The sequence below is a fragment of the Sarcophilus harrisii genome, chromosome 5 (assembly GCF_902635505.1).
Source record: "Sarcophilus harrisii chromosome 5, mSarHar1.11, whole genome shotgun sequence".
Lineage (NCBI taxonomy): Eukaryota > Metazoa > Chordata > Mammalia > Dasyuromorphia > Dasyuridae > Sarcophilus > Sarcophilus harrisii.
In genome coordinates, this window is record NC_045430.1 from 66539436 (window position 1) to 66551994 (window position 12559).

The following is a 12559-nucleotide window of genomic DNA, read 5'->3' on the forward strand; positions in this document are numbered from 1 at the left end:
TTCTTTCCACTCCAAAGGACTAAATTAAGTGGCAAGGTTTATACATATATATAAAGCTTAAAAAGAAAAAAAATCTAGAAAAAGACCAAGGAAAAGGTTCTTTTATTTTCTATTTTCTGTCATGGCTCCTTTGGCAGTTGTTGACCCCATTTCAGAATGTGTTTAAGTGCATAAAATAAATAAATAGCATTATAAAATCAATAAACATTTATTAAATACCTAATTAGAATTAAAAACAAAAACAACTTGACAGACTCCAGGTTAAGACCCCAAGGTCAAAAAGTTGCACATTACATGGCTAGCCTAAAAATTCAAGTTCAGTCTTGTCTTTTCAGTCATAGAAAAACTGAGGAGCCCCAAAGAAATTATGTGTGCTGCTTATGACCACACAGATATTAAGTGGCAGGTTTTGAGCTTGATCATGTGACTTTAAGTACAGAATTTTTCTATTGTACTGTGAGAACAATTAAGACCTAAAATACTGCTTTGGAAAATGGCCTGAGGGGGAAAAAATATGAGTCCTAAACTGTTAGTGAATAAAATGGACCAAACTTGTGAAAGAGCACCAATTTTAAAAATGGCACTTTGGGGGGGGGGGGGGGGCGGGGGAGAGGTGCCATTTTAAAACAAAAGGAAGGGAAAACTTAAAAGCTAAAAATTACTCCCCCAAAAGTTTTAGGATTCAATTACCAAGTATATGAAATGGCTATATTTGAGCTTGTGGGGGAAAAAAAGTCACCCATAATTGTGGCTTAATTCATACACAGGTCTTCATATGATGTTTCAAAAAAAGCATTTTGTATTTGGGTAGGTGGAATATAAATAGTATAATCTTAATGGGGTTAAAATGAAAATTAGCTAAAAGATATTTAGTTTACAATTACTTTGGACACAAAATAGATATCCATCAATAGGAAAAATCATTAGTTCTATGTGGAAATTTAGTTGGGGGAAGGAGGAGCATGAAAGAGAGGATAGGTGGGAAGGAAAAGGGAAACAAGGATCTGAATCAGGATACTTTTATGTAAGCCTTATTAAAACCTGATTTATTTAATATTTAGGGATACATTTTTATATTCAATGAAAAACCAGTAACAAAAGAGATTTTCGAGATAGAAATCCACAGATGAATATTGGCATATTACAGAAATCAACTTTAAGCAACCACATTCTTCACATTTAGTATTAGGCACAGTTTATGTGTGTTAAAAAGTTTAAAATAAAAAGTTCTAATACTCCCAGCAATTCACTAAAATCTGATGCTATCTTCTTCAATACTTGTTAATCTATCAATATTGTCACTGAGAAATTAGGATTTGACTCTCACTTCAAATCTTATTCAGATATATACTTTGGAGTTACACTCTTCCTACAAAAGGATATGAAATTTTATCTTTGACTTAAATTTGAGTTTTCATGTGGGATTTTGCCAGGCTCTCCTCTTGATTTCCTTTATTTTAAGTGAGAGCCTTCTGTCACTCAAGCAGAAGTTGGACAAACATCTTTCAGACAAGTGGATTTTTTCATTGGGTTTCTAACAAAGGATTCTAAACAAAATGACTTCAGGTACTTTTTAACTTTGAAGATAAATGATGTTAAGAAGTCAGAAGAAATTTTGAATATGGTTTTCTTTTAACAGAAATGGTATACAAATAAATTTTGGTACATATCTTTTTGATCAAAAAGGTCTTGCATTCATAGTGAAGCTTTTCTGAGAGGGAGATTAAAAAGATTTATGACTACAACTTTAAATAAGATCAAAGTAAAGAAGAAAAATTCATTTTAAAGTCTGATTAATAATAAGTTCAATGTCTTTAAGACCTAATAGTTAGCTAATATTTTCCCCCAAAAAATCCTACATATGAACTCTGAAGTATTAATCTTTTGTTTCTATGAAATCTAATGTTTCCAAAGAGTTGCAAAATATTTAATCTTCTCTTGCTTAGTTAAGTATAAAAACTGTGATTTTAGTAGCTGTAGCAAATCATATTTTATTATATGACACAGATATTCACAAATATACCAGTTGTTTTAAAAGCTACGATTCCAAGTTTAAGTTTGGCAACATTTAATAGGACTACTTCACAGGTTTGCTTGGTTAAAAAAAAAATCCCTATATAAATGTGAATTATTACTGTTTGTCTTTGATAGAATATTTTTTCTTTATTTTAGATACCAACAATCCATCAAAAAAAAAAAAAAAGAATGTAAACAAGTTAAGTTAAGAACATGTTTAGGCTCACTTTTCTTGTGGGTTTACCAATTTAAGGCCTCAAATTAACACATTTTTCTGAATATTCTTCTGAAACTATTAATAAATCAAATCTGATTAAATTTTTACATCAGATTTTCAAAAAATTTTTTCTAACCTTGACACATAACATAGACCAAACGGTTTGTACACAAAACTGCCAAATTATTATATGAAGCTTTTTCTTCTAAGTATTAAGTAAATCCATCACACTTCACTTTTTTAAAATATTACAGGAGATCATGGAGAACATTACTTACCTTCGACCGCATTCTGAATATTTACCAATATTTTTTAATATTAAGGCAGCAGTTAGTCGAATGTGTTTAGTTATTGGTCCTTCTTTTTCATCCTGAAAAATAAATAAGAATAGTTTAATAGCTAGATCCCACTATTCTTGTTTTTTAGAAAATGAGATCCAATATGTACTTACTGTGAAATCTCTAAAGACAAGGTTTCTTGATCCCCTCCTAAGTGCCATGAGGGCAGCACTGGGATGATTCACAATGGCCTTTTGTGTTCTAGGAGTTGAGGTTGTACCCCCTGCAGTTGGCTGTCTAAATTAATCAGAGGAAGAAAAACTGTTTTAAGAGGCAGACTTAGGATTAAAACATTGTATCTCAAAGGGACTTCTTTTAGCCTGGAAAAGACTAATAAAAGCCTTCCATACTTCAGTATTAATATTGTTTTTGCTAATTTTAGCAAAGCATGGCTCTTATTTAATTTTTGAGATCTTATAAATAAAAGCTATTCCAATATAGGCCACTCGAGTTAGTTGCTTTGGTTGAGTGAAAAAACCAAAGGAAAATGCTAGGGTTTTCTTTATAAGGGAGAGGGGGTATTACTATCTTAAATTAACTGCAAGAGAGTAATTCTGGAGTATGTATCCTTAGAAAAGACCTATGAGCATGTTAAAATGAAAATGGAACCCACAAATTGGTAAATTATACATGGAGGAATGACCATGTAAACATTCTAGGCTAAAGTAATTTTGCTTAAGTATGCACATTGGGAGATCAAGGAATAAGCAAAAGGACAGCCTTTGTGCTGCAATGGTATCAGGGGAAGAGACCTAGAGTACAACTCTGGGTGCATCTGCTATGAGAAAATTTAGGTAACAGTCACATAAAGTAGAGCAGTGGATCAAAGTGCTGGGTCCAGCCATGTGACCTTGGGCAACTTGACTTCTTTGCCTCAGTTTCCTCAACAGTAAAACATATAATAATAGCACCTACCCCACAGAACTGTGAGAATGAAATGAACTCTCCAAGTATAAACGTTAGCTATTATTAAGTGTGGATGGCTTACAATCACAACAAGGTTGCAACATGGTTACAATGTGGGATTATGGTACATGTAGTTTAAAGAGTTATTGTTTAGTCTTCCTTTTTTAGGAACTTAACTCTTTAAGATTTAATATTGTTTATCTACATCTAGAGGCAAGAAAGATCCACCCCATTCTGGGAGACTCTTCAGAGATCCTGTACATTTTCTTAAGATGCCAATGGTAAATACAGTAGCCTTTTTTCTAGCCCTTATCCAGTCTTCTACAACATCTGACACTGTTACCTAAACAAATCCCACCCATATATTTTCTTTTCTTGGTTTCTGTGGTAACACATTCTCCTGGGCTCACAATTTATTCTGAAAAAGTTTTATTGTACACGGTAAGGCACCATACTAGGTATTGGGGAAAAAAATAACAGTCCCGAATTTACATTTCACAGGAATTAGTGGAGCAGGAGCAACCTGTTATAACATGTATACAAGTACATAAAATATGAAACAAAGTAATTTAGAAAGGAAGCAAACTCTAAATATGGAAGATCCGGAAATGTCTGTGTATTAGATGCCATGTGATTTATGCCTTACTAGGAAGTCACGAAAAACAAGAAATAAAAGTTAAGGAAATGGTAATTTCCCAATGTGGACAGCTGTGTGTAAATGCACAAAGGGGGAAAAATGCAGAAAATTGTTCTTTGAAAAAAAATATTATATAAAGGACAACCAGTTGGATTATAAGAACATTAGAAAAACGGGTGGGTTGTGCCAAGCAGAAGATTTTGTATTTCATCTCAGATATAGTATAAAGAGCCTTTTGAAAAATATGGAAAGTGACAGAGATACGTGTTTTTGGAAGATCAACTTAGAAGCTCTTTGGAGGCAGCGTTTTAGAGGGGAAAGGCTGGAAGCAGTGAGATGGTTTAAGAAGCTATTTCAATAGTCAAAGTAAGAAGTGATAAGAAATAGAGTAAAGGTGAAGGTTAAGAGAAGGGTTAATAGAGACACTATGGAGGCAGAATTAACAAGGTATGGAAACCGATATGCTATGTGTGTCAAGAAGGACGACAGAGTTATAACCTGGGCAACAGAGAAGACAATGCTTTAAGCAAAAGAGAGAAATCCTTTAATTTTCCAATATAAAAATCTATATTGACTAAAATAATTATAAATGGAAAAAACTTTAAGTATATTCAGATTCAATCACTTTTAAGTATAATGTTAAAGATCTCATGTGAAAGAATGTTTTTCATTCTTTGTTTACTCCTAAATAACTAAAAGAGCTGTCTAGCGAGTGCTTGGCACACAGAGTAGCAGGGAGCAGTACCTACTATGTTATATTCTTCTAAACCTTTCATCTTCACAGAAGATAAAAAATGTATTTCTGTTTTTAAAACTAAAGTACACATATCTGTAAGATATGTTGCTTTAACTTTTGTGAAGAGTGGAAGGGATCTTTTTCTCCATAAACCCATGAAAGTCTAATGGACTTGAAAAGGAATAAGAGCCACCCCTCTAATGTTTGGGAAATGTAATCCCATTATTTCAGAGCTATAAAACAACATACACATTATTTATCCCAATCTTATTTTACAGATGAAATGGATGTCCAGAGAAATGATGTGACTATTTATGGTTACACAGCTAGTTGGTAGAAAAGTTAAGACTAGAATCCAGGATCCCTGACTGCCAATTCAGTGCTCATTCTATTTAAACATACTGCTTATTGTAATTTTAAGAATCTTTTCTGATTTGGGGTTCTTTCCTTCTCTTTACGCTTTATGATTCTTACTTGTTGGAAGGTTTTTGATTTCCTATTTGTCCTGGTTCATCTTGTTTTAATCCTGCAAGCAGAGCATCCTTTGAGCAGTGCTTATCCTTTTCAAGAGAGAAAAAAAGAACAATGTATTAAATTTGGTAATTCAGTGAAACTGTTTCCTGTTTAAAGAATATCAAAGAAAACTGTACCTGTAAGTGGGTGATAAAGGAAAACCTCTGTCGCTGAAAGGGCTCACAACCTTCCCATAAGCACTGCCCTGGATATACATCTTTCCCTCCGTGTTCTGTTGCTGCATGGTAAAAAACCTGTGATGGTGTTTGAAACCACCTTAAAAAAAAAATCAGTAACTTACGTTTTTGTCATTTCAACAAAATGATTTTATAAAAAACTAGCCTGACATTCTACATGGTAGTTTATTTACTACATCAAAATTTCTTAATTTTGACTTCAAAAGAAAGGCAGAATAGCATAAGAGGGGATTTCAGAATGAATGATGGCAGTCTATATATGTCATTATAGAAAATGCAAAAAATTCTTATTTTAAAAACATTTTAAACATGAGCTACACTGTTCCAAAACACTGAAACTTAACTTTTGGAAATAGCTTTAATTAGAATTTATAAATATGTAAATTTATTTGTAAAATTTATAATTATACAATTTATAAATAGATTAACACCATTTCGCTTCAACTTCCCCTCTTTTAGGTAGGCAAAAACCTTTCAGAAGGAAATGAAAATGACAGGAAAATAGATCTGCTCTCATACATATACATATCACATGCTGCATATACTTTTTTACACACTTATACAAAGCATACATACACACATATATTTGGACTGGACCTGTGATTTCATTGATGTAGAGAGCTCCCAGTAAAAACTTCCTCTAGGAAAGCAAATGCACTTGCTGTGCATTCAAAGCCTTAGAGAGTTGCTTGGGGGCACTGAGAGAGTAAGGCACTTGCTCAGGGTCACAGAGCCAGTATGTGGAGGAGGAGGGACTCAACTCAGTTCTTCCTGACTTCAAGGCCAGCTCTATCCAATGCTCCACGTTGCCTCTGCATTATCAATACCACTTTAAAATGAAAGTCAGGAGAAGAAATCTTAGAATTCAAAGTCACACGTTTGACATTGGAAAATGAGTACTAACTGCCTGTTGTCTTAAATGGAAAAGGGAGCTTAACGGGGGTCCAATTGAGAATAAGAGATATAAGGATACCCTGTCCAATTGGTATTGTTCACTATGGATTATACTTTAACATTCCTTTAGAAAATATACTTTGAAATAATTTCATCAGTAAAAGGGAAAATGTAATAATAATGACTATAATATAAGCTATTTAAAAATACTACTCATACTTGTTTGTAGACCTACCTACGGAAAAGCTTCTTCTTACTTTTTGGAAACAGTACTGTGAAAAAAAAGAAACAGTACTATGGTTGGCATAACGGATAGAGAGCTGGCCTCTTAACTCTAAGGCAGTAAATTTCAGAGAAGGTGCTGACCTTCATTGGTAGAGGTAGTTACTTATCTGGGACTTACCCATCTCAGCGAAATCATAGATCCAGTCCCCAATCCACATGACACTCAAATTCAATAAACATTTATTTATTCAGAACCTACTACACATTAAACATAATGTTAAGGGTTGGGGCTACAAAAAAGGCAAAAGACCACCCACATTTTCAAGGTGCTTCCAATCTAACGGGGGAGATGACAGGCAAACATATATCTATGAGTTATAAGCAGGATAAATGGAAAATAATAAAGAAGAGAGGATTCTAAGTGAGACACAAAGGAAGCCAGGGAGGTCAGCAGTCCAGACACAGAGACAAGCAGAGAAAATGCTCTCAGCTGAGAAATGGAACGGGGAGGCCAGAAGGAGGGAAGAAGAAGTTCTAAGAAGGCTGAAAGGTGCAGGGCAAAGTGTCTACTGGACATCCAGTTCCAGATGTCTGAGAAGCAATGGGGACTTTGAGGTTGGAGATCTGCAGAGACACCAGGGCAGGAAAGGTAGACTGGAGAATCATCAGCATAGAGATGTAAATTAAAATCCAGAGGAGCTGATGAGAAGAACAACAGAGGAGGGCTGAGGGCAGAAGCCTGTGAGAGACACCTATGGTCAGAAAAAGTGATCCGGAGGGTCCAGCAAAGAAGATGGAGGAGAGCCATGAGGGAACAGTGTCCCAAAAATCTAGAAAAAAGAAAACAGCAAGGAGTGTGTGATCAGCTGTGCCAAAGGCTGCAGAGATCACTGGTTACTGAAGAGAGTACTTTTGGTGGGATGATGATTTGGAGCGCCAGACTGTAAGGGGTAAAAGTGAGTAGAGATAGCAAAAGCTTTTTTGAGTTTAGCTATAAAGGATGAGAGTTAGCAAAAATGAAAGTATCAAGGCAAGATTTTTTTTTTCAAGAGAGGAGACTCATGAGCACATTTGTAGGCAGGAAGGAATGAGGCAGCAGAAGGGAGAGATTGAAAATAAGTGAAAGAATGGGGATGGCAGAGGAGGTGATGGGTATGGGTTACTATTTTCAAAAGATTATATGGACAATTAACTCAAAGAATTCAGGATTAAATCTTTGACATAAATTATCTGCTGATAAATTAAAAGTAACAAATTTATTTTATCATGGAAAATCAGACTTTAGCTATATGTATAATCACCAGGTGCCTTTTACATTAACTTATGATCTTTATCTAGTGTCACAGGTTTATAGACTTAGAGCTGAAAGGAACCTTACAGAGCATGAGCACTATCATTTACAAATGAGGGAGAGGAGATCCAGATAAATTAGGAATTTTGTCCAAGGTTCCATGGATAACAAATAGCAAGTCATTATTTGAATCAAAAACCTCTAACTTAAAATTCAGTATGCCTACAGTACTCCACAGTATGATCATGCATCTACAGCTTACAGTGAATATCAACTCAATGGACTTTCCTCACAAGAATAAATCAACAAGCACCTGTTTAAGCATCTGTTGGGTGCTAAGTATTATGCTGGTGTTACAGATACAAAAACAAAACAAAACAAAACAAAACAAAACAAAAAAAAAGATTTCTGCCTAATACATTTAATATGGGAAATCAACATGCAAAAATATAAGTATATACAAAATACAAGGTAATTTTTTGTGAAGGGATATTAAGCCATTAGGGAAAACTAATAATATAGGAAATGGTACTTAAGCTTGGCTTTATAGGAAACTAAGGATTCTAAGAGGTAAGAGTAAAAAGGGAGTAGAATTTCAGTATAATGAGCACCTTGTGCAAAGGTAGATGGAATTTCAAGTGTGAGTAACAGCAAGAAACTCAGTTTGGCTGGAATCTGGGAATCTGAAGCTTATTATAGTTATATGTATATAAAATTTAAAGGTAAGTTGGAGCCAGGTTAAGAATGTTAAATGGCAAACAAGAGATTATATTTGATTCTAAAAGTAACAAGAAGTTGATGAAGTAAGGGAGCTGGAGAATTTGAAAAGGGAGAATAGAGGAGTGTTCTCTCAAGAGCACATTAATGTAAGGCAATTCACTGGTAAGAAAGAAAGGTATTCAAATATGTCAACTGAAAAAAATTTAAGTAAAATTTTAAACAAATGCAAAATCAAGTGAAACTAATTCAAAAGACATTTGTTAATTTCTTGTGTTGAAGGCTCTGTACTAGGTATAGGAAACAACTAAATACAGACATATTTGTACAGCATAAAAAGAAAGAGAAGAGGATTTGTAGAGTAAGAAAACACTAACCATCAAAATGTAAAACAGGGGTAGAATGGGAATGGAATGAGGAAAGATTTTGTATAGGAAGTGGAAATGAGCTAAGCCTTAAAAAAGCGAAGTATTCTAGAAGGCGGATTTAGGGAGGGTGAATATCGAGGTGTTAGGGGACAACCTGTATAAATACATATTTATAGATTAATGAGTTAAGATAATAGTTAAATGTTTGAATAAGAAATGTTTTACTGAATCCTAGGGATATAATAAGAAACCACTTAAGAATGTTGAGCTGAGGAGTGACACAGTGAGACCTATGCATTAGAAAGATGATTTCGACAGCTACTGAAGAGATCAACAGACACATCAATTAGAACACTATTATTAGAGTTGAGGCAAGAGGCTAAGAGGGTCTGATAATGTCACATAAATGGAGAGAAGCAGTTGAGTGTAAAAGATGGTGTAGACTGACAGACAACTGACAAAACTTGGAAAGTAATCTGTACGTGTGGGGTAAGAGGAAAAAATCAAAGATGATTGAATTTGTGAACCTGTTTGACTAGGATATTTCAAAATAAATAGGAAATTTTGGAGGTAAGGAGTAAAGAAATATAATGTACATTTCAAATGTCAAATGGGAAAATCTGACAAAGATATCCAGCAGTCAAGTGATGAGGATGGGCTAGAATCCAGAAAAGATTAGAGCTGAATATGTGGCTCTAGAAATTATCTAGATGATTATGCAAGAACATCAAATAGGCATCATCAAGCAGAAAAAGAGAACTGTCACAAAAGAGTCTTCAGGAAGAAAGTATGAGAGAAGGACACATGTAAAAGGACTGGCCTTGGTAAGAAGTAGAAAAAAAAGCTTAGGAAGTGAGAAGGGGAGATAACATATAGAGTTCTGAAGTGTGGGAAGAGGAACAGAATTCAGCAGAAAGTCCTCTTATTCTCACTTTAAAAAGAGACAAGTTTCTGGTAGAGAGATTATGATTTATAAGGCTTGAGAAGATAAGGTCTAGAAACCTACTTTAGGAAAGGAAAATCAATCAAGAAAAATAATTAGATTTCTATGTACGTTTGCTGAGATTAAATAACAAATTTTGAGTGGATTTTGTCACCTTGTGTGATTTTCGGTAGCAAGAATGAGAAGATGGAAATATTCAAAGGTTTGGAGTTTAACAAAGCATATCGTGAGATGTCAAGGAATAGAAGACAACATGCTGATAAACTGGGGTCAATAATACAGAAGGACCAAAAAATGAAGCTACAGAACAGGTGGGGAACTAGCAGAAACGGAAGAAGGGAGGGTCATGGTGAGAAATTCAGCTGGATTTTGTTCAAGTAAAGTGAAAATAAACAGAAGATTTAACATTATCACACAAAATTCCAAATTCAGTGAGAGATAGGGGGATATCTACACAATTCTGAGATCCCTGAGTATGGGGACAGGACTTGGGATGAAGAAGACTAAATTGGGTACTAAATGAATTGTCAGAAGAGAGAGAGACTGCCATAAAAATTTAGACAAACTGATAGGGCAGATCTGTTGTTTAGTAGTTTTCAGTTGTGGTCACAGTCTGGGACCCCTTTTGTTTTTTTTGTTGTTTTTTTTTTTTTTTTTTTGGCAAACTGGAGTGGTTTGTCATTTCCTTTTCTGCCTCATTTTACAGATGGGGAAATGGAGGTGAACAAGGTAAAGTGACTTGCCCAGAGTCATATAGCCACTAAATGTCTCGGGTCAGATTTGAACTCAGGAATGTGCATCTTTCTGTCTCCAGGCCTGTCACTCAATGCATCACGGTACCACCTAGCTGCCCAAGACAGATTGAGGGAACTTTAGAAGAGATTTTTGAGAGATGGCATAAAAAAGGTCCAGAATCAGCGATGCAGAGCAAGGAATACCCCTGCCCACTGTCCAGGGAACATAAAAGCAGCAGTTCTCAGCACAGTTGTCTGTATCCACCCACATGCAATGTCTCACTTTCTGCTTAAATTGCCATTGCCCCAAACTGTCATCTTTACTTCAAATTTTTCTGATCTGTTCATTCAACCATAGAATGTCTTTCATAAGAATCCATCACCTGAATGTTCTCAGGTTCTCCCTCATGTACTTCTTTCTTCTAGAATGGCTCAAAGTAAAGCTTGAACATTAACACTAAAAGTATTCATTTATATCTATTATTTATTAGAGCCATAGATAAAAAAAAAAAAAAAAATTCCTAGGCCATTAAATGTACTAATTATATTGACAGAAAAATGAAACCCATAGCCAATATTTTCCAGAGAACTGAAAGACATGAGGAGTAATACTTTATTTAAAATCTTGGATGAAGAACATTAGTGTTGAAATACCACCCTAACACTTTGCTGGAAGATCTAAATCAAAGGGTCTCCCATAAGACCTAAGTTCTACATAACCATCTTTTCTTTCTCCCTCATTTCAATGCTAAATTAAGAAAAGGTGGGCTTGGTCAAAATAGTTGTTGGAAGTTAAAAGAAATGAGCTTCTGACTTTTTCCCCTTCTCATGAAAAATGGACAAACTCCTCAATAAGGAGTTCAATTTAGCAATGTGAGAAAGCACTTCAAAATATTACCTCCAAAATTTTAATAACTTAGTTATATTGAATATTTTACTTTTAAATGTTTATTTTCTTCACATCTTAAATTTCTCTCTACCACTTAAAATCTTTTTTTTTGAAAAAAAAGTAAATGCTTTTTAATTACTTTGTCAACATAGTTGACATTCAACCTCCCCTTTTTCTCCTCCCCAACCCACACTAATAGGTTATTAAATAAAGCTTTGATGAAGTTAATGCAAGCCTGGAGTCATGAATTGGTTCAATTCCTCTGCCATTCCTTCCACTCCTTATTTATTAGATTAAGATTTTTCAACTGTGACTCTTAACATTTTTTTCAAATACTGACACTGAAATGTGTTATTACAGGGATTAGAAAGGATTAAATGTGGAGTCAGAGGACCTGAATCCCTTACTTACTACCTGTGAGACATGGGAGAGTCATTTCAATTCTTGGGTCTTCAGTTTTCATACTAAACTAAAAACTTCATTTTTGTTTTACAAATGAGGCACCCTGAGGCCCAGTGGTTAAGTGACTTAGCTAAAGTCACACCTAAAGTCAAGTAAAAAGACCTGGATTGATCACAAATCTTCTAAGGCCAAATCTCAAGCACTTACAAATCTGCTACATCTCTAATCTCATTTTACAAATAAAGATCCAGAGGTCATATGCAGTATACATTAGGACATTAAGTTCAAGACTTTTGTAGTAACAGGACAGGAGGAGTTAGTTTCTCAGATAATCTGTGGATACCATTTCAAGGTCTACAACTTAAACTAGAGGCAAGATTATGAGTTACATGATTTCACAAAATGCTAAAAAATAGTTTTGTGCAAAATAAAGCTAAAAGAATTTTGTGTTCCATCTGGCTAAGTCAAGTCATGCTGAGGCTGCAGGGAGGAACTGCTGTTCCTTATCTGCTGATAAGGAACTGAGCATGGAGTCA

The 12559-nt window shown here is 34.6% G+C and overlaps 1 protein-coding gene across 2 annotated transcripts in view; it reads right to left on the reverse strand.

The window, feature by feature from the left end:
* ARID2 (AT-rich interaction domain 2) overlaps positions 1-12559 on the reverse strand; it is a 203508-nt gene that overhangs the window by 1985 nt on the left and 188964 nt on the right. For both annotated transcript variants that reach the window (XM_031940372.1, XM_031940371.1), the window contains 4 exons: positions 5501-5639; positions 5325-5410; positions 2685-2808; positions 2512-2603 (listed from right to left, as the gene is read on the reverse strand). In XM_031940372.1, the coding sequence (XP_031796232.1) occupies positions 2512-2603; positions 2685-2808; positions 5325-5410; positions 5501-5639 (441 nt within the window). The remainder of the gene's footprint in view (positions 1-2511; positions 2604-2684; positions 2809-5324; positions 5411-5500; positions 5640-12559) is intronic.